Source organism: Drosophila serrata, unplaced genomic scaffold, assembly GCF_035046125.1.
Source record: "Drosophila serrata isolate PLE 108 unplaced genomic scaffold, ASM3504612v1 contig_292, whole genome shotgun sequence".
NCBI lineage: Eukaryota > Metazoa > Arthropoda > Insecta > Diptera > Drosophilidae > Drosophila > Drosophila serrata.
Window position 1 is genome coordinate 623,783 of NW_028257190.1, and position 23,023 is coordinate 646,805.

The 23,023-nt window shown below is 36.0% G+C and overlaps 2 protein-coding genes and 2 non-coding genes across 8 annotated transcripts in view; all 4 read left to right on the forward strand.

Moving 5' to 3' along the window:
* ec (ubiquitin specific peptidase echinus) overlaps window positions 1–23,023 on the forward strand; it is a 158,815-nt gene that overhangs the window by 84,509 nt on the left and 51,283 nt on the right. Inside the window, exons 1-2 of one of the 3 annotated variants that reach the window (XM_086836651.1) lie at window positions 1,211–1,746; window positions 15,900–16,215. In XM_086836651.1, the coding sequence (XP_086692777.1) occupies window positions 15,928–16,215 (288 nt within the window). In that variant the 5' untranslated portion in view covers window positions 1,211–1,746; window positions 15,900–15,927. Of the gene's footprint in view, window positions 1–1,210; window positions 1,747–6,173; window positions 6,232–15,899; window positions 16,216–23,023 lie in introns of those variants that run through there. The other 2 variants (XM_086836653.1, XM_086836652.1) reach the window with 2 other exon arrangements.
* On the forward strand, window positions 14,114–14,185 carry TRNAQ-CUG (transfer RNA glutamine (anticodon CUG)). Its single transcript has one exon. It is a non-coding gene; the product is annotated as a tRNA-Gln (tRNA).
* TRNAQ-CUG (transfer RNA glutamine (anticodon CUG)) lies at window positions 14,682–14,753 on the forward strand. Its single transcript has one exon. It is a non-coding gene; the product is annotated as a tRNA-Gln (tRNA).
* LOC110178019 (uncharacterized) lies at window positions 19,416–21,376 on the forward strand. Of its 3 annotated transcripts, XM_086836656.1 has the most exons (3): window positions 19,416–19,641; window positions 19,702–19,866; window positions 19,927–21,143. In XM_086836656.1, the coding sequence occupies exons 1-3, from the start codon at window positions 19,536–19,538 to the stop codon at window positions 20,925–20,927; spliced, it is 1,272 nt and encodes a 423-aa protein (XP_086692782.1). In that variant the 5' UTR covers window positions 19,416–19,535; the 3' UTR covers window positions 20,928–21,143. The 3 variants fall into 3 exon arrangements, with proteins under 3 accessions (XP_086692782.1, XP_020800693.2, XP_086692783.1); XM_020945034.2 differs by having other exon boundaries at window positions 19,416–19,866; window positions 19,927–21,376; XM_086836657.1 differs by lacking the exon at window positions 19,702–19,866.

A 23,023-nucleotide genomic window follows, 5' to 3' on the forward strand; every position in this document is an offset into this window, starting at 1 on the left:
TATAAAAGCATTTATAATATATTACTTTGAATAAGAAAAGTACCAATGCCAGGTTTTGGTGCAGAACAGAATATGAACTTGAGAATCATAAGGCCGAGTGCTTGCGATTTTCATACCTAAAAATAGCTTCCCTCAGCAGTGGCATCGAGCAAATGAAAAGTGGTTGTAAAACCAGCTATAAAGATATTGCGCAGTTAATTAGTATTGAGTTTTAAGTCTTATGTTTGATATTATTTATTATTTTATATTAATTATATTAAATTAATTTTATTACATTTATTTTATTATATTTATTTTATTATATTTATTTTTTTATATTTATTTTATTACATTTATTTTATTATATGTATTGTATTTTTAATATTAGGTTTATTACCACTATTTCGATTTCCAAAGCACCGCTAGAGGCGCCACTGGCATGTTGATCTTGTGCTTAGCATGTTTTCAAAAGGTTTACGATTCCGCTGATGTTGATTTGTATATCTGGATGGAAAGAAAGACATAATTTCTTGTGTCCGTCCCAGGATTAATTTTCTTAAATGTTCTTAATCTATAAATAAGGAACAATAAGATTTTTAACAATTTTTCAGTATAAATAATTAAATTCAATTAATTGAATTCCTAGCCGCTATTCTGGACACACTTGGGTTACCGATCTGACCATGTAGAGGGCGCTATAATAACACCACTTAGCGGCAGCTGGTGGAGGCTTTAAGTTCGCATATTAATAAATAGTGGCTGGAATTAATCTGTTTCAAGCTATATTTAAAAAAAAAAAAGCTCAATTTAAAAGAGCAATAGCCAGATCATTGCTGAATAGAAGCTACTTAACACCATTAAATGCAATTGTACAAGCAAATTAAATATTATCTAAAACTAGCACAATTGGACAAATGAAAAAAGCTAAATCTAGTGGAAAAATAGCTAAATTCACGCCGGTTGCGACATAGCACCCAACGGCCAACGAGAGAGAATTCTGTTAATTTACATTTTCTCCGTCTGGATGAAAGCAGATCTGGTAACCAATTTTACTTTTTACATGAGAATTCTACACTCAAGGCGAAAATTCAGCCCCATGTATCTGTAAACGTGTAAAATTGTTAACCAGACGTGTAAGATGTAAAATGTTAATAACCAGCTGCGGGATTCAGAGTGACCAAAGAAAAATTCTCAAAAAAATACCAAAACAAAACAAATGTGGTTTTGTGTTAATTTTGTTTTTGTTTTCACGGTGATCGGACGTGTTTGCTGCCGCCGTGGCTTTTGTTTATGTTTGCGTTTGCGCTTGCGCACTCGAAAAACAATCACTTGTTGCGCGTATGTTTTGTTTGTTCAGTGTTTTCATTGCGGTTTTCGGGTGACAAAAACTAAGATACAGTGAGAGCGAGTGAGAGAAAGAAAGACCAGGCAAAGAAGACGAAGAAAAAGCATTAGCGGTTTATTAAGTGTTTGTGCGCGTGTGTGTGTGTGTTTATTTTTTTGTTCAAGTGAAAGCGTGTGAAAACTTGAGGTTGAAGCCCTCTCTCGCGCGAAGACCGAAACTTCGCTCTCCCACTTCCAGTCACTATCACTCTCTCGCTCAGCCCAGTGATCTTCTTCACATATCCTCCCGACTTTATATCCTGCCATTTCTGTGGCCAGTGGAAGCTTCCGGCCGACATGAAACCGCAATTGCATCGCCACAAACACAGCCGCAGCCTCCGCCCTACGTCTTAGCCGCAGGTGCAGCAGCCAAGCCAAGCCAAGGTAAGTGAATACCTGTGGGGAAAGATCGGTGACCAATTGGCCACGGTCCGATAACACGCCGCCGGGTTACGACATCTCCAGCTAATCTGATTAGCTGAGAGAGAGAGAGAGTCAGCCCCATCCCCTGCCGCCATTCATCAATCAATCATCCCATCAATCGCTGAGCTCCGTTTTGTCTGGGAAGTGATTCTTGCCCACCATACACTGAAAGAAACTTTTTTTTGACTAAATAGGGGGTTTTAAAAGAGCAGATATTTTATATTTTGATTTTTTATTCTGTGTTTCTGTCTATTTATCACCAAAAAAGTTACGCATTTTTATACAAAATTTAAACAATATTAATATTTTTTGATACAGACAGATAAAAAAAGTTATGTAGTTAATTATTATTTGATTTATGAACTAAAGTTTTGACATTTTATAAATAAACAATATAGAAACGATGTTTAGTTAGACCAAAACTTAAAGATTTTTAACATATTAAAAGCATATACTTTGAAATAGAAACCCTTATTCATAAATCAATTTACTCCTTGCTCTTTGCTCAACATTTTTCTTTCGGTGTAGCTTAGAATAAGAAGGCAAGCAAGATGGAAACGGGTTCAAGCAGGGATCACAGTGAAGGTTTCATTTGCATGGTGGATCATGGTGGTTTCCTGTACAAAATTAAGCGTTTCTCTATTATTTTCTCAGATAGTTTTCTTTATTTTCCTTACCCTAACACCTACTGAGAAAATAAGATACTTATGGGAGATTAGTGGGGAAAGAAAACATTTCTTGGTTTCTCTGGAAAGCTTCGAAAGGCGTTCTTAAGGATTTTTAATGTTTTTTGCTATTTATTATTATTATTTGTATTATTTTTTATATAAATCTATATCTTAAATCACAAATACCTCAACCTTCGGATGCAAAAAAAAGTCGAATCACAGTTATTCATGGCTTTCGAAGGTCTCTTTACAGAGTTATATATATAGTATTCTCTCTCCACAACTTTACTCTTATTTGGGCTTGTTCTTGTTTCATTTTGGCAAATGTTTTTTTATGTATTTTGTAATGTTTGACTCCGCTCTGTATTTTTGGGTTTTTTTGGTTGATTTTTTGGGCTTCACCGGTCTCTCATTTGGGCACAAGTTGTTGGGGTTTCGGGGTCAGACAGCAGTGGCTCTCGTATACGTGATGTATTTTTGCCATATTTCAAGTGCTTTACTGATTGATGGCTAAGGTTTGCTTCAGTTTTTGGAAATTTTATTTATGGTTAAACCAGAAAAAAAAAGACACTGAGAGAGATTACTTTCTTAAAATGCATGTTTTAGAGCTACATAGGGGTTTCTAAAGCTGAAAGTCTAACAATTTGGATAGAAAACTTGGTAAATACAATAAAATAATGTAATTTAATACTTAAATTATACAAAATTGCTTTATTAAACGATTTATTTATTGACTTTATTATTTAATATTTCCATATTTCCTTAAATTATGTACGTATGTAGAGTATCATAATTTCATTCAGAAGCTTGTAACGTTTGAAGTATTCATTTCCGACCCTATAAACCATATATATTCTTGATCAAAATGATCAGCCGAATCGATCTAGCCATATCTGGTCGAAAAAAAATTTTATAATTTTTTTTTTTTAAATTTTGTCATTATTTTTACAACATTCAAGTATTGAAAAATTGATAAAAACTGAAATTTGAAAAAATGTTATATTGAGTATGCAGATTTGTTAACCTTATAAAAACTAACGTAGAACTGCTTTCCGAATTAAATTTAATGCTTTTTTGACTGAGTTATGAGTTTTTTAGTCTTTAATTTGTCGAAAAAAATGCATATAAAAATATAGATAAATATCAGTTAAAAATGGTAATATAATTTTAATCAGAAGCCTCAAACGCTGTGAAAGAGTCATTTCCGACCCTATAAACCATATATATTCTTGATCAGAATGATCAGCCGAATCGATCTAGCTATTATTGACCGAAAAAACATTTTACCAATTTTTTTTCAATATTTTGTCGATATTTTTACAACATTCAAGTATTGAAAAATTGATAAAAATTGAAATTTGAAAAAATGTTATATTGAGTATGCAGTTTTGTTAACCTAATAAAAACTAGCTTAGGAAAGCTTTCAGAATTGAAATTAATGCATTTTTGATTTAGTTATGAGCTTTTTAAATTTTGATTTATCTAAAAAATTGCCTTATAAAAATAGTAATAAATGTGAATTCAAAGAATGCGAATACTTTAAGTTCGAAACTATGATCGATATCTGATATGATCCTATAATTAAATTGCAAACTTTAAGTTTCCTTTTATTAGAATTATTGTTTCTTAACCACTGTGCTGGTGTCCCCAATTGCGTAAAATTTGCGTAGCTGCTGTTGCGGCTATTTTGTTGATTTTTTTTCCCCTCCGATCTCTCGACTCGATTTTCACCTGCCCAAGCAACACACAACGCCTTCAGGTGCGTAGCTCCGTCTGTGAGGTGGGTAATCGATGCGTTCGCAAAATGCTGTCCCGTTAAATGTTGTCGCCGCCAAAAGATTGGTAATTGCCGTTGTTGGTCGAGTCGGTCGGCAAACCCGTACACTCTATATGCTATATAATATATACACTATATAGCATGGGAAAGGAGGGCTTCGAGAGGCAGAGTCTGCGTGCGAGAGCTGCCTTGTAATTAAAAATCATCGTAGGTTGCGCGTTGATTTCTTATGGAAAAAAATAACGAAAAAGTAACTAAAAAATGAAGAAGAAAATAAAAGAAAAAAATAAATGAAGCTCCATGGTATAAAGGAATGCCATAAACTTTACCAATATCTGATAGGTTTTGAACAATCTATATCTAAAGACCATTAAAAAGGATCATATATCGAAAACATCAGTTGAATATATTTAAATTAATTGTTTTTGAGATGGTAATAGATCTTTAAACCATTAAAATAATAATTCTAATTATTTTTCAATATATGTATTATTTTATAAATATTCAGAGTTTTCTAAAGGACTGAATAACTGAAAGTAGGTCTATATAACGACCATATTTAGGGAATCTTCTCTCAACCTTTCCATTACTTATTATCTGTTTATTTAGAGCAATAAAACGGAAGTCAAGAAATTTCTTTGGATGAAATTAGCAAATTTCTGCTCAATTGGAGCAACAAGTCGAGCACATATAAGTAGTATGTATTGTACTATATGTACGGACAGCAAATGTCAATTTAGCAATTGTTCAAAGCAAATTGCGTGAGACTCAAACCAGTTGAGGCTGAAGTTAAAGCTGAAGCTAAAGTCGTTGAGTTAAGGCAGCTGACCTAATGTCATTCCCTGCGAATTGGAGTTATAGCCGACAGGCTAAAGGCATTAAGGCAAGACATTTTCGAATTAAAAATATATAGAGCAGTGTTGCAATAAAGTATACTTATTCAAAGGTATACAAATGTGCTTAAAAATATTTAATTTAGGGTTTAGATACTCTGATCATACCGAAAATATTTTAAACTTTGATATATCGAACTTTAAATACTGAAAAATATGGCATAAAATGTTAAAATATACTTATTATCGAATAAATTCAGAAATAAAGAATTGATATTATTATTAATATAAGCTTCGTTCGATATAATCATCAAATCAATTCATTTTTAAAAGATGATCCTTGATTTATATGTCAAAGTATATATATTCGTTAACTAATATATGTACGTTTGTATATATCGATGAGTAAAAAACAAAAATAACATTACAATCGATTTATCGAGGAATAGCTTTTCAGTTATTCTCTCCCACCTCTAGGCAGTAACATAGCTTCTGTCACGTGATTTTCTTTAGTGTTGACGAAAAATATCAATAAAGTTTCATTGAATTTGGTAACAATGAATCCGTTTTGGAACGTCCTGGGCGATCAGGACTTGATGCAGCTTGATATGTCCTCCACCTTTAGGGAGGAGAAGATGGAGTGCGAGGACGCCGACGATCGGCAGGGGCACTTCACCATGTTCTGTTCCGGCGATCGAGTTCTGCAGGAGCAAAATCAAAACATTGAGTGCAATCAGATGGATACTATGGAGGACTGCGATAAGCGTCCCCCGGTTCATGCTGATCACAATTATTATAATGATCAGCAGCAGGAGCAGGCCGTACCCATGCGTTTGGCGCCTTTGCGCCTGCGCCGTATGCATGGCTCGCGTCCCTACGAACGCTATCCGGCCAAGTGGTACGAGAATAATCCAATGTGGCCACGCTAAGGGTGAAGTAACAGGGACACACTGGACGGGGCCCAGAGAAGCACAAGCAAGCGGTATTACATTATCTTCTTACATACATATATCCATCAGTTAAAAATGCTTCTTGCATTTGATCTCCAATAAAATATGGATAAGAGCCTGTAAACTTAGCCATTTATCTTCTGTTTCCCCCTTATTATAGATGGAGTTTGGAGAGTGTGGAGTTTCGGAGTGTAGAACTTTAGCTTCCTTGAGTGTTGGTATGTACATAAAGAAACCTAATATTATCGAAAGCATTTGCCTCTGGCCTCCCTCTGAATTCCATTTCCTATTTAGCCCCATTATTGAGTGCAGCAACTCATGGTACTCTCTCTCCCCTTTTTTTTTTTTTTTGCTTTTTTTGCTGTAAATAAAATTCTTAATTGTAATGAGAAGACCGGATAGATCGCAGAGAGAAATCCAACCAAAAAAGTTTTGGAATCTGCATGGAAAGGGCACGTGCCGGGGCCAGGCTAAAAATGATCTTTGCTGCAGAGGGGCGATGATGACGACCATTGTAAACAATAAACAGATCTTTGATTGCCGCTGCACATGTGGAAAGTCCATATATATATAACATAGATATATATTTCCATTCCATTTGTGTGTATCCCAAAACTCTGGGTACTTAGAGCATGCAACTAGAAGAAAATAGGGAAAGTCTAAATGCTTTCAAGGCTTATTTCTTGCAACAAATAACTTAAATATAAAGAAGCTACAAATATTCTTTAACATAATTTTTTTTTTCTTTAATTTTTCGTTGGTTAATTCTTTAAGAAACCAACTTCAAGAGTCAAGATTCAAGAGGAACAACGAAACATTTTTAATGAATTATCATAGTGCCGGCTCTGATGATGATAATGATGATGATTATCTATTTGCGGGCTGTCATTGAACCTGCTGTTGGTTCCGTCACCATACCATTGTCTTCCAGTCGGATCTTGGTTGTTGAATCTCCCAGAGACATAACTATATATATATATATATACTCGTTGAAATTGGAGTGGAGCCTCCGACTCATGACCATTTTTGGGTTCGTTCGTTTTGGGTTCGTTCTTGTAATTATGTTCGATCTGTTGTTGCTGTTTTTGGGGGCAACCAAATTTCAACAACACATCTCAACTGAGTAGAGGATCGAACCAGATGGGACAGTAGTACCAGGACAGGATGGTATAGGACAGAACCAGACCGGACAGTAGCCGGTTTCCTTGCTTGAGTTTGTTGTCGTTTTTCCGTTTGCTTTTCTGTTAATCGATTTTAAATTGCAGATTGATTGATCGATAAACTGGTTTTTTTCCATCCCGCATCCAATGTTACACATCGTGTAATACGATCGCTGCACTTGTCAAACCGATGGCCACTTGAGATGCATTTCCCTCGAAAGAAATATCATCTTGAGTGCAGTTTCCCAGCGCATTTTCCCTTGGAATATTCCCAAAAATGTTTCCATGTGGAAGCAATTATTATCTGAGTTCCGTATCAGTATCGTGTGTATTATGATTGTAGTTTTTTCTCTCCACTGTAAGCAGACTATGCTAAGAATCCATGTCTAAGATTGATTGATTGTTATTTTATGTTTAGCATCGATTTCAAAAATGTCTAAATTGATTTCAATGGCAATTAATCTAATTTTTTTGGTTTTATGCTAATTTATCGAAAGAAGAGATGATACTAAAAGCTCTTGTGCCGTAGAACAACATCATGATATATACTTATTTAAATGTAACCCATATTTTTCAAGAGTCTTCTGTTAATTTAATACTAGATCTTACTCTAAGGAGTCCTTGATTCCCAAGTTCTTATTCCGCTCTCTCTTGATCTCTCACGCGATCGCTTTCACCGTTGTCAATTTGTGTGAGAGCCACCGTTAAAAACTGCATTCGGGTGGCCAAAAAACCTGTCCAGATCGATGCCTGTGCAATGGACTTTTCCCCAACAACAACAATAACAACAACAATAACAACAACACCAACAACAACACCAACAACAACACCAACAACAACACCAACAACAACAAAAACAACAAGCAAACACGCAACATGTAGCATTTTCGGCTGCCCGAACCGATGATGGGGAAATCACAGCAGCCCACAAATTCTCACATGGTGTGCAGCATGACTCTGCTCTCCAACAAAATAAAAAAAAAAATAATAATGTGTGTGCCGGTCTCCGGTCTTCGGTCTGGCCTGAAAAAGAAACCCATTAAAAAATGTTAATTTCCATAAAATAAAACCGTCTACAGAGATCGAGCAAGAGAGAACCGAACAGCACGTGGCTAAAAGCCACAAAATACGTTAAGAGCCGCAAGACAAAAGGCTGTTCTGTCTGTCTTCAAGTCTTTGGGTCTCTGTAAGTTGTATCATTTCTTATTTTTATTTACGTGCGGAATTTATCGCTTCAGAATTCGGTTGGAGTTGCGTTGGAATTTGCATAAAACACACCCACTAGCTTCAAATTTGAATTGAGTCTATCAATAGGTGAACACTGTGAGAAATTTGCATGTATTTCTTGGGTTTTAATTTAGTGATTTGATTTGGTTTAGGTAAATATTTATTTTGATGGAAAAGATTGTTTATATTTTAAAGCAGATTTTGTCTTTCGTTCTCTTTGGAAAATGACCTCTTTGAAAAAGATCCTTTGCTCATGTAGATTCCGTATCTTCCGCTCTCCCTCTCTCTAAGACGCTTTGTCTGGAATGTACAAGCAAAAGAGAGAGAGGGAGAGAGAGATAGAGAGACAGGGGATTTTTGTTTACTGATCTCTGAGAAAGCTTGTAAACCTCCTCCTCCTTCTTTCACATCCCCAAATATTTACCTCTTCAAGTTCAAGTTTTTACTTGAATATCTTTTAATATTTTCTCTCTCTGCATTCATATCTTTTTGGCTAGATCTTGTTAGACGCATCTATCGCGACTTTATGACCAGTACCATAATTAACTAGTCGAAGGTGTTGCTAATGGCCAAAGTGCCAAAGCGATCCACTAATGAGGCCTACATCTGATAGGCCTCCGCAGTCAATTTGCATACCTAGCCTCCATGATCCATGATGATGATCCATGATAATGGAGATGGGATATGATGGTGATTCCAGATCTTAGGCTTCAGATGACCGCTGTCGGTTATGACAGCTGCTGCGGTTATATATATTTTGTTTTTTTTGCCACACACAAAGTTCCGATTCGCTACGTTTCCATTTGATTGGCTCCTCACGCTGGAGTGGACACATTGCCTTTGATGGACACCGGACTCGAGATGGCTGAACTTCTCTATGGAGATCTTGGATCTTTGGGGTCTAGCTTTGTCGGCTTTCTGCCGGCTGTGACGCAGTTCAAATCGCAAAACTATAAATTATGCTGTCAGTCACAATCAGGCATTGTCTTGGCAGTTCTCGATTTCGCGGTCGCCATGGGACAGCATCTTGTTCCGACTTCCCTCCAGCCGCCTTTCACTCAAGCCCAAGCTTGGTTTGTTCTTATTCTTTTTCTCTCTTTTTGTTTGTGGCACTTTTGCGCTTAAATTTTCCTCACAAAGACTGTTTATTTGTGCTTTTCACAGGGTATAAGCTAAAGGAGGGTATATCAGACTTTGTGTCTGGGTTTGAAGGGGTTTCTTGAAGGTTAAGTCTATGAAGTTGACCTAACAGGCAGGTTTTAGAAGGCAGGAAGTACCTATAATACATCTTTAAAGCCACAGTATCAACCTGTTGATCATTAGACTTGATACTCTCCTATTCCGATCTCGATCAGTTCTGCAATTAAACTGCACAGCTGCCGCCTGACTTGTGAGCTTTGTGTTTCTGCAACTCCGATTTGATGCGCGACAATTGGGAATGCCAAATTAATGTCCGCACCTGTGCGATGGCGACAGGAATGTGCCGCAATTTGTTGGCCATGCTCCCAACTCGTGCCATGGGTCTTGGGACTTGGATGCGATGCGATGCGATTTGATTCGGTTCGGTTCGCTGGAGATTAATTCGCTCAACTAACACAGGGAAAAATTATCACAAATTGCAGCTGATCAGCGTTGCAGTTTAGCTTTTATTATTATCTGTAAAATTTACATTTATTTGTAATTTATTTTTTTACTTTTAGTATATTTTTATTCTCGTTTTAGTAAAAAATATATTGAAAACATCCTAGACACTTAGTTAATGATAATTTTTTATATTTAGTGATTACCGCAATGGTAAAGTACTAAGAAATTTGTAAATTGTAGCAGTTTATCGTAAATCAACGATAAGATATCGATTTATCAGAGATTGAAGATAGGAGAAGCAGCATCAATATATCGATATTTTCTGCCAATTGTAATATATTTAGCCTTAAACTATTACTCATCATTTAAAGTATTTAACCATCAGTTTTCTGGTAGAATTGATGTCAGAACTATACTGAAATAGTGGAACTACTATCTACTACTACTATCTTTGTACTTCTATCTTTGTACTACTATCTTTGTACTACTATCTTTGTAATACTATCTTTGTACTACTATCTACTACTACTATCTTTGTACTAGTATCTTTGTACTACTATCTTTGTACTACTATCTTTGTAATACCATCTTTGTAATACTATCTTTGTACTACTATCTACTACTTCTATCTTTGTACTACTATCTACTACTATTATCTTTGTGCTAATATCTTTGTACTAATATCTTTGTACTATTATCTTTGTACTACTATAGTTGTACTACTATCTTTGTACTACTATCTACTACTACTATCTTTGTACTACTATATTTGTACTACTATCTTTGTACTACTATCTTTGTAATACTATCTTTGTATTACTATTTTTGTACTACTATTACTACTACTACTATCTTTGTACTACTATCTACTACTACTATCTTTGTACTACTATATTTGTACTACTATCTTTGTACTACTATCTTTGTAATACTATCTTTGTATTACTATTTTTGTACTACTATTACTACTACTACTATCTTTGTACTACAATCGTTGTACTACTATCTTTGTACTACTATCTTTGTACTACTTTCTACTAATACTATCTACTACTACTATCTACTACTACTATCTACTACTACTATCTACTACTACTATCTACTACTACTATCTACTACTACTATCTTTGTACTACTATCTACTACTACTATCCCTGTACTATAGTTTTGTCAGTGTCTCAAGGTGTGAGGGCGTTGCGTGGGCGTTATTATCTCTTTGGCTACTTTGATGAGTGGGAAGGAAGTTCCGAAACGAATCGAAACGAAACACAATGATTGCCCAAACAAAACGCCGGCCGTTAAATTGTCAAATTAAATACGAAATAGGAGGGGGAATCTATGTGGGCACTGGCTTCATCCGGAGCAGCAGCTGGTCAATTTGGTACATCTTGCAGAGCTCTCCAAGCCGGCTTCAAAGTATCCAAGTATCCAAGTATCCAAGCTTCCAGCTCCAACACGTTCAAGCGTTTCATTTCGCAGTGCAGTCGATAAACAAAGGCAACTTGCATTGATTTCTCAGGGTCTGTGGTGGTACTTGGAACTCGTTTGTGTGCCAGAAAATGATGCCAACAGGTGCTTGGCATTCTTGGCATAGTTTCTAGACCAATTGTTGGCCTAATCATCGAGAGAAACGGAGAGCAAGTAGACACCAAAACAGCTCCAGGTGGCTGTGTACTTGATTGAGCTATTGTAATGTGTCAGTCAAGCTACAGAAAGAAAGAAAGTTCCCTTGCTCTGAAAAACTATTTCAACTATATCAAGAAATCTATGAAAAATCTAAGAAATCTTTCTTGACTTTGAATAGTATTAAAAATAATATTTAAAACAAGCTTAAAAGTCTAAATTGTGTTGTGGGAATATACAAATATCACCTCCACACTTGTTCACAATTTGTATTTGGCGGCCAATTAAGTTTTTCTTCATCTCAAATCTTTGAAAAGAGCTGAAACCGAGCTCGGAAAGAGCTCCAAGCTTGAGGCTTATTATCTTACCTGGTGGCCCCTGTGTGATTTGCATTATGTCACGTTTTTCCGACGAGGTCAATCCACTTCCAGCCATACCATGTTATATGTACATATATCCCACTGTCCACCATTCGCTGTAGATTGACTAATGGAGCGATCTTGGCCAGCTGCTGGCGCCAGCATGGGTTACGTCTCTGACTCGATGATAATGACCACGGTGGAGTGACCATTGGGCTTGGAATCTGAATCTGAATCTGAATCTGAATCCCGAATCCCAAATCCCATTAGCTTTCGACTCGGCGTAATTGTCGCGAAAATGCGAGTGCGTGACTGGGCGATCTTGGTTTCATTCTCTCTTTTGGAGAAACTGTTCTTTCAGGGCAGTTTGAGTGGAAATTTAAATCTAAAATTGAAGTTTGCTGAACTTTACCTTACTCTTTTTATAAATTAATAAAACAGTTTAAAGTAAGTTAATTTAAATCTTCCAGAATACTTTTAATTTCAGTCAGAAGCTTGTAAATATGTGAAGGAGCCATATCCGACCCTATAAACCATATATATTCTTGATCAGCATGAACAGCCGAATCGATCTAGCCATATCTGAACAAAAAAAAAATGTTATAATTTTTATTTCAAAATTTTGTCGTTATTTTTACAACATTCAAATCTTGAAAAATTGATAAAAATTGAACTTTGAAAAAATCTTATATTGAGTATGCAGATTTATTAATCTAATAAAAACTAACATGGGACAGCTTTCCGATTTAAAATTAATGCTTTTTTGGCTTAGTTATGAAATTTTTAAATTTGGATTCATCGCAAAAATTCTCATATAAATGTATAGATAAATATCAGTTAAAAAATGATAATATAATTTTAGTCAAAAGCTTCAAAAGCTGTGATAGAGTCATTTCCGACCCCATAAGTCATATATATTCTTGATCAGCATTAACAGCCGAGTCGATCTAGCCATCTAAGGCAAACAAAAAAATTTTGAAAATTTTTTTTTAATATTTCATTAGTTAAAATTGTCAAAATTTGACAAAAAAAATTAAATTTTTTGACATTTTAAACAGAGTATGCAGATTTATGAACCTAACAAAAACTAACACGGGACAGCACCCCGAATTAAAATTAAAGCATTTTTACCTTTCTTATGAGTTATTTAAACTTTCATATGTTGAAAAAAACACAATCTTCGTTTAAAAAATATATTTATACAGCTATGATATGTATTTCATGTTTAATGATAAATTTCAAGGAAAAGAGTTGCGCTTGGACATTGCGTGAGCTGCAGCTGGTAATTTAACAAGAATTTCTTAATTATCCGAATAATAATAAACAAGAAAGAAGAGTGGAAAATGATCAAGTTTATCCGCATTTACCAGATGATGTTGCATGGCCCAATGATAGATTCCGAATTGAATTGACAGCGAGACGATGTTGGATGTCGAATGTTGATTGCCTGCTGCCACAAATTGTTGCATTTCACGCAACGGCAATTGAAATGCCGCACCAGGCTACCTTTTTCCCTCCATTTTTCCCCGCTTTTTACCCTCATTTCCCCCGGTCTTGGCCAACTCGATTAATATGCAAAACAGTTGCTTCAGCTTTCAGCTCTCCCGTTGCAGGTGCATCTGGGCCAGATTATGTTAATTAAGGGGCCTACAAATGCCAGGCAGCATTTATCAATTAGCAACGTTCGGGGGGAAATATTTTGGTAATTAGCATAAAACCCAAATTGACCATTGGAAGTCTCCGATTTCCACTTGAAAATCGATTCCGGGTATTGAGGGCAAGCTCCCGGCTCTAAAAAAAAAAGAAAATATTAATATTCAAATGTTGAAACATATTTATCAAACTGAATTTGGAATTCGGGTATAAGGATTTATATTTATATATATTTTTTTAAGTAGCTTCTGGGAAGAATATCTGGATTTACATTTTAATTATAAGTAGCTGTGGAAAGCCTAGAAATTATGGTTCTTTTTTGTTTGATTTTTATAAATTCAATCAGGTTTGGTTCTTGGAAAGTTTGGTTTATGAATATAAACCAACATAAAATACTTTGATATTGAATAAATCTGGTTAAGAATAAACTATATATAATATATATCGGGAGAGTTCTCAAATATATAAAATATATAGTGGAAAAAGAATTGTGGGGTTCCATGGTGTAATGGTTAGCACTCAGGACTCTGAATCCTGCGATCCGAGTTCAAATCTCGGTGGAACCTATAAAGAGATGTTTATTTTATCAAAAAGTTTAAGTTTTTACTTATAATTTTTAAAGGTTTAAAGAAATTTTTGTATCATAAATGAAGATATATATAGCTTTATATAGGTATATATTTATTAATATACAAATATATATACATATCTATTTATATATATATTTTATCTTTAACTACAGGTCATGATAAAACTATTAAAATAACGAGTTTAGGCTCAAATTTATGAAATGTATCATTTAGTATTACTAATTTTTTTTTTTTTATTCTTTTGTATATTATTTTTCTCGATTTATTACAAATTTATTTTGTTTTCTTGCTTTTTTTTTTAGACAAAACCCCTTTAACAAATTATACAAATATTCAATCGAGTCTAAAAATTATTGCCATTTCAGCATTTATAATTTATTTTTAGTAATTAAGTAATTTATTTATACCAAGAGCTAAAAATTGTTATTTTTGGAAATATGTGCTACCTTTTTGAGCTCATCAAAATCAGGTGGGTTCCATGGTGTAATGGTTAGCACTCAGGACTCTGAATCCTGCGATCCGAGTTCAAATCTCGGTGGAACCTTGGGTTAATAAACTTTTTTCTTTCTTTTTTTACTGTTTTTTTTTAATGTTTTTTTTTTTTTTTTTAATTTAAAAATCATGTTCGGTTTGCGAAAGCTTTCTCCGTGGCTCAAGCAGAAAATGTGCGCAATGCGAGCTAAAATGAAAACATCTAAAAGAAATAAAAAATGCTGGCTTGATGAATGAATGAATGAATGAATGAATTGCGAATGCGAATGACAACTGGCCTGCAATTAGCGCTTGCATAATCCCAGTTGGCCATTTCCGCTCTCCGAGTGACACAAATACCGTTTCTACGCACAAGCCAACTTAATGCTACTTGCCAATGTTGGTAGTATCTCTGGCGCCGCGACTTTCACTCGCAGAACTTGGCCAGAGTCGTGGCTGAATGGGGGGGATTTTGTGATTAGAAATGCCAAGCATTCCGGTTTATTTTTGGGGGGAGTGGAGAGTGGAAGAGTGGAGAGTGGAGAGTGGAGACTCGGTGCCGGAATAGCCGGTGTGGCCGTTCTTAAGGATTTTTTCTAACATCGATTTCGCTTCATCAATATTTATAAAGATTGGATTAATTTATGTGAAATTATCAGAGATTCAGTTCAGCCAGTGTTATGTATTTATCTATGTATTTGGTTATTAAAATAATACATTAATGAATTTCTTTAAGGTTCAGTTTTTACCCTAATAAAAATCTTGATAATCTTAGGTTTTGCTTTGGGAAAAAGGTTGAAAATTATGCCGCTAGAATAGGCCCTAATATAATGATAATTTTTCTTGTGTATAATATATAAATAAATTTCATAGTATTTTCTCAAGTTGTTTTAGTTGTCATATACATATGTTATAGAAACTAGGCTATGTGTATAATATACCGTGTAATATTTCCACCTTCGTGATCACGCTTCTACATTGACATTGGGGGGGGAAAATATTTTCACAGCTGCAACTAATTGCCGGCGACACGTCAGGGCCAACCCACATCATCTTTGGCTCTCAGATCTCAGTTCATAAATCTTGAAACTCTTTTTCTTTCTCTTGTTTTAAATCTCAAATCTCAAATCTGGAATCTGGAATGACCGATGATCATCAGTGATTGAGTGGCAAACTTGTCTTTAACCTCTCATTTTCTCTCTCTATATTTTTCTTACAGAGCTTCACAAAACTCGAGCTTATTTTGAATGTCTTCAGCGTGGAGTGGACGCAGAATGACCACCACACCGGGCAGCACATTGTACCGCCTGGCCAGTGGAGCCAGTGGAGCAACTGCCACAACGAACTCTCTGTACGCTTCGGCGTCACCCAAAACCTATGCCATGGGTTCACTACAAAATGGTTCCGAGCGTAATCGTATCCTGGAACTCCTGAGAGCACCAAATAGTCTGATGTCACCCAGTTTGGAGCCCTCGTCAAAGGGTCTACTCAATGGACCTGGACAAAATAATTGCTTTCTCAATTGTGCCGTGCAGGTAGGAATACAAATCTATAAAAATCACATATATATATATCATATTGCTTATAATATTATAAATCAAAGTTAGAGTAACTCATTGATGGCCTCCAATTGAGGAGATATTTGGCAACCTTCAAGCATTGAATTGTGTTAATTGGCTGCCGAATTTCATTGGGTTTTTTTTTTTTGTTGTTCAATTTAGTTGGAGAGTGTTGGCTGTTAGGTGGGCGCCACAAATGCCCCATATAAGGTGGCGGCTGCCCAAGCTACCTACTCATCATCATCATCATCATCATCATGTCTCCATGTCTTTGGTATATATCTTGTTTCAGTTCTCAGTCAAGGTAAACTTTTCACATGGCCAATTGTTGGTTGTTACTAGTATAGTTTGGGCCCAAAGGCAGTGTTGTGTTCTTTTTGCCAGGGCTGAAGGCGCCGTGCCACCACCCCAGTTGCATAAATTTGAACTGAGCAGCTCGCTTAATAAACATAAATTTGTATATTAATGATATGCTCCCTCCTCTCTGCTCGAAATGGGGTTATTATGGTATGGGCTGATGGCAGGGAAATTATGCAAAAGTTGGTAGAGTTCGTACAACAATTAGTCCGTTTGCAACTAGAAATGGGTTGGCTGGGAGTAGTAGCATTGCTCCACCTTTTGGCTGAGACTTTTTCCCACTTATCGGTAACACGTTATAAGGTATCCCCTCCATTCAAGACTTTGTTTGAAGAGGATTTTAGCATAAATAAAACAGCTTCAATTGGCTTTGAGATGTCACGGCAGACTTGATCTACAACAGCCTCACGGAATGAATGTAGTATCTCTGAGCAGATTTTCATTATGAATGATGTGTTTTTATTTATAACATAAAACACACATAACAAGAAAGAAAGCTAACTTTGGCACTCCGAAGGTTATATACCCTTGCAGATAAAAATTCTATCACTAGGAATTATTACAATATGTTTTGTATATATATTTAAGTTAAAAAACAATAAAGTATTACCTGCTTTCATTTCATTCACCGTTTTGCACTTTCCTCTATTTTTAACGATCGTAATCTATATGATATAGTAGTCCGATTTTCATAAAATTTTACACAAAATTATAGATAAATATATATTGACTATATATCAAATTTGACGAAAATCTGTTGAAAACTGGAAAAGTTCTACGTTTGTTTTTTAATATTTTCCGATTGTTCCTATAGCAACTATATATATGTATATATATATATATAGTCCACCGATTCGCCATGATCCGATTTATATACTAGTAAAATTATATAGAAGAATAAATCCATAGTTTCACTTAAATGCCCTTAATATTGTTCCAAAACAAATCTCGCGTATCTGTGCATATGATTCCCAACTAGTTCTAACATCCCCGGAACGAAGTGCCTGCTGCCGGCCAAGTCTCAGAAATGTGTTGTGTTACAAAAGTTGCAAGTCATTGTTTATTAGTGTTCAAAGTTACTAACTGATCATACATACATACTGATCATAGATAGTTAATGATCATATATACTTACTGATCATAGTTACTTTCTGCTCATTACTTACAGGTCATAGATACTTAATGTTCAGAGTTACTTACTGCTCATAGTTAATTGCTGCTTATAGTTAATTGCTGATCATAGTTATTTTTTTTCTTAAAATCTTCCGATCGTTCCTATGGCAGCTATATATATGTATATATATAGTTCACCGATTCCCCATGATCCGACTTATATACTAGTAACATTACGTAGAAGAATAACTCCATAGTTTCATTGAAATAGCTCCAAAACAAAACTCGCACATCTGTACATATGATTCCCAACTAGTTCTAGCATCCCCGGAACGAAGTGCCTGATGCCGGCCAAGTCTCAGAAATGTGTTGTGTTACAAAAGTTGCAAGTCATTGTTTACTAGTGTTCAAAGTTACTAACTGATCATACATACATACTTACTGGTCATAGATACTTACTGATCACAGTTACCTACTGGTTATAGATACTTACTGTTCATAGTTATTTACTGCTCGTAGTTAAATACTGATCATAGTTATTCACTGTTGAATGATACTTACTGATCCTCTACATTTAACAACTGTTTTTTTGGCAGTTTGATTATATAGTATTCCGGTGTTCATAAAACTAAAACCGAAATTCTGAAGTAATAAAAGATAGCTTTGAATCAAACAAGATATAAATATGTTTAAAACTAGATAATTCATTAATATTCGACTTTAAGCAGTATATGTATCAATATTTAAATCCCAAGATGTATGTGTAGTTTATAAACTCAACTTTATAGACTTAATGTTTCATCTAATGTGTATTCGCTATATATACATCCCGAAGCCTAAGCATCTTCACACCGCTTACCATAGATCGATCGATAATCGGAGTGCTACACATATTGTGCAACTGTCTGCGGGCCTTGCTCAATTATCGATTGGATAAATCTCTCAATCGATCGCCATGACTCACTGCACACATCCAGATACAGTAGTTAACCCCGCTCGGCAGCTCGAGGGGATTGGGGATTGGGGATGGAGAGACTGGAAGCTGGGAACTGGAGATCGGGGAGCTGGCATCTTGGGATCTTGGGAGGCTGGGTGAGGCCTAGGTGCGGCCACTAACATTAAACTAATTGCACGGACGGCGTGTGCTCTTATTTCTTATGTCGGTTTCTGTTTTTTTTTTCTTATGTTTTGTATTTTTTTATACAGTTTTATTCAGCTTTATTGCTTACATGCCACTCTTACGAAAAGCCAAGGCGTGGCATCAGGCGACACGATACGTGTTACGAGTCTTAACATAGCCATGGATGCCCTAGATACCCTCTAATTTGTTTTATAGGGAAATTATGTCTAGCAAATACCCAGTTCTTGATATATTTTATATCCATAATTTCGATGTTTATCAATATATCAAAGTTTATGATATTTTTTTATAATTTAAACTCCGATATATCGAAGCTTGCGACAATATAGATGTTTTAAATTAGGATATCTTATGGTATTCGATATTTTAGCAGAGTTTGTGAGTTTTTTTGATATTTTTAATTTCAATATATCAAAGTTTACTTAATTTTTGATACTTTAAATTATGATAAATCAAAGTTTGCTGTATTATCGATAATATATGTGGTGCAATATCCTTACCGATATATCATATCGAATTTTGTTCATCTCAATTTGCATTCCTATTAATTGTATTTAGTGTTACCATACATAACTTGGTGTAAATGTTATTCCCAGTAGGCCATGGTTTTTCAGTTGTTTGTCCAACCAAGTAAAGCTGTGTGTGTTTGCGTACTGGAACCGAATCCCGAAAATAAGTGTATAAAATGGAGAATAAAATAGTTCGAGCCTCAAGTTGTCCCGATTTGCTGTTGTTCACGAAGCAACACCTTGATGTGGACAAAACTATTGGAGCTGCTGGCGATGGAGCGGGTAAGGTGAAGCTAAATGCGAATGCCAATGAGTTTGTGCCGCGTCAATACAGAAATGCAGAAGAAAATGACCTGAAACCTTTGGGCAAGAAATATCCCAATGTGTATGCCCAGGAGTTTGTGCCGCGCCAGAAGAAGGATGCCACGACCCAGTTGAATGCTGGCTCTAACGATGACCTCTTCGCTCTGGAGGATGACAATGAATTTCCAAATGTGCCAATAAGAGGTTCCATCTCTCCCATCTAGACTCTTCTAATTAATATTTAATATATCTTATTTTCAATAGTTGGTCATGGTTCTCAGGTGGTTCTGTTGAACGACAAGGAATACATGATTGTGCCCCGTGTGAGGGCTGGCAAAAAGAAGGAGAAGGAGAAGGAGAAGGAGCAGCAACGACATGAAACTCCATTGAATAACAGCGGGGAAATTGTCTCCAGCACATCCTTGATTGAATCGCATCCCCATGAGGAGCGCCTCTCGAAGTCCGAGAGGAAGCGCCGGGCTGCCGAAGAACGGCGACGTGATCACGATCGCCAGGTGGCTCTGGAGGCCATCATGTTGACGGAACAACGACGTAGCCGAAGTCCTATGATCCCGGACTCTAATACCGATGAAAGCACTGAGCCAATTATACATCTTTCGCACTCTCCGATACGATATTCACCCAAGGAAAGGTCACGGGTGGATCGTCTGCGGTCTGCAAAGAGGGAACGCATCGAGAGGGTGCTCCGTGAGATGAGTGAGGAGAGAAAGCAGAGGCTGCAGAAGCAGAAGGAAATGGACTCAGTATCGTCTGCACCCACACGATCATCATCATCCCCGCCAGAATTGCCGGCAGTGCAATCGGTGGAATCCCCAGCGAAGCCCGAACAAGCCAGACGTTATATACCCACCGCCAAGGAGTGGGATGAGCATCGACGGGCCAAGGCTCAGGCCAAACGGGAGTCCAAGAGGAAGGCCAGACGAGAGGCTAAACGGGAGGCCAAACGGAATGCCACTGTAGCCCAGGATAGTTCCATGGATACACCATCGGAGGGAGCTATGGATGTACCCTTGACCAGTGAGGAAGGAGATCCACCAGTTAATCCGCCGGCAGGTAACCACAATGTGCCCAGTTGGACATATCAGCCAAATTGGCCAACCAAATTGCCGCAAATCTACCGAAGGGGCAGACGTGTCCTGCGCTACACCAACGTTGAGTTGCAACAATTGAAGCCAAAGCCTCAATATTTGGAGACCATTTGCTTCGAGGAGAAGGTCCGGTGTTTGGGATGCATGTACAATTAATACTGTGAAAACTATCGGAACTATACCCTTAGATACTCAAAGAGATAAGCAGATACTCTCTAAAATTGCTTCTCAGTTGCTTTCTCAGATTACTCCGTGGGATATAGTCATAGATACATGCTCAGAATATCCCAAAGATGCATTCTCAGATACATTTGCTCATATGTCCAAGGGACTTTGTCTAAATCTTTTAATAAAATCCAATAATATACCCCATTTGTTATGTAGTTAAACATAAACTATACCACAAGTAAGGCAGTTGATTCAGAAAACCAAAGCCTGTTAATCCATGGACATATAGTACATAGATCCTAAAGTTCCTATAACAACTGTATGTAACTGTAGTACGATTTTGATAAAATTTAACACCTATATAGAAAATTGTAAAAAATAACCACATACCAAATTATAAGTTTGTAGATGGACAAACAACAAAGTTATTTAAATGTTTCTATTGCATTTTTAACTATAAACTTTAATTGTGTGTTTAAAATTACCTGACAGGTGTACTATACGAATTTTTTTTAATAATTTTAAGCTCACAAAGGGTCGAGTTTATGGCCAAAACCCTCTTATAGTCGCATATACCCCTAGTTAATTTTGAAACCGAGGAAGATGACGACGCAGACAATGCCTGGTAATGGAAACAAATCAACGCGACAAGACAATGGCAATCAAATGTGGCCAAATCGCGTGGGCCAAGCCCAAAAAAATAAGGGACCGAAAGCCAGAGACATCTGATGACAGTTTGTTACCTTTGATTTCAGTTTTGTTTTTTTTTTTTTTTTGGATCCGAAGATCCAAAGATCCATTGTCTTAAGAGGCGACAGAGATCAAACAAGGCTTGATTGTTTTTTGGCTATCTACAAAAATTGTTGGTCAAAGTCAAAAGAGTCTTCCGCCGAGTGCGTGGCAAATGGCAACTAAGAAACTGGCAACCTGCAACTAGCAACTATGCAACGTGCAACCTGTAACTAGCAACCTGCAACGTGCAACTAGCAACTAAGCAACTTGCAACCTGCAAACTGACAAACGCTGAGAACAGACCGATGATTTCACCTGATATGCTTTTAATGTGTTTCTTTTGGCCAGAACGGAGTCAGGGGGGGCACTCAACTGCAACGCGAGACCCTCGGCGACAAAAAGCATACACTGCAAGGTCTGCACTCGAAAAAAATTAAGACCTCATAAAAATTATATAAAAAATACAAACTTTTTAAAGATAAATCTGGGGATGTACGTTTATTTTTAGAATAAAGGCTCAGGGTAAACTTTGATAAATTGTAATATAATATATAGAAACTATAAACAGATAATATTTGTTCCTATACCTAGATGGAGATTGTATTTATAGGCTTATTATAGCCTTTCAGAGTATTATAATTTTGATTAGGAGCTCACAAACCGGTGAAAGAGTCATTTCCGAGCCTATAAATCATATATATTCTTGATCAGCATCAACAGGCGAATCTTTCTAACCATCTCCGAAAGAAAAAATATTTTTTTTTAATTTTTTCAAAATATTAGGGGTTACATCGTTAAAATTATAAAAAAAAAATGATAAAAATTTAAATATTTTTAAATTTTAGATTGAGTATGCAGATTTATAAACCTTTAAAAATTCAGCATAGAACAGTTTTCCGAATTGAAATTAATGCTTTTTTGGCTAAGTTATGAGTTTTTTTAAGTTTGATTTGTCGGAATGTAATATAAAATTTTCATATAAAAATATGGTTAAATATTGATTCAAAGAATGCTAATATTTTCAGCTTGGTTATGATCAATTCCCAATACGATCTTATAATTAAATTGCTAACCGCAGAGTATAAAAAGTTTAGAATAAATATCTTTCTAAAGAAATATCATCTTGTATTTAAGAAAGCATTTCCATAGTAAACGAGTTGAATTTTTATATCTATAGTATAAGTTTGTTAATTTTCTTATGTACATTTTTCTCCAAGTGTATGTACATTCTGGCAAGAGGGCAGAAACCTTCAAGAAGACGCTTCTTCGCCAGCGTCTTGGGTCTTTTGTGGTGTAATAAAGTAGCTGCAAACAAACGGCAGTCGCAGGCCGGGCTTCAATTTCAACGGCGA

Bases quoted from the DNA above. Each gene is read 5' to 3' on its own strand.
- LOC110178019 (XM_020945034.2), top strand. From the start codon at position 19,536: ATGGAGAATAAAATAGTTCGAGCCTCAAGTTGTCCCGATTTGCTGTTG. The intron at 19,867-19,926 runs GTTCCATCTCTC...TATTTTCAATAG, and splicing joins TCCAAATGTGCCAATAAGAG to TTGGTCATGGTTCTCAGGTG.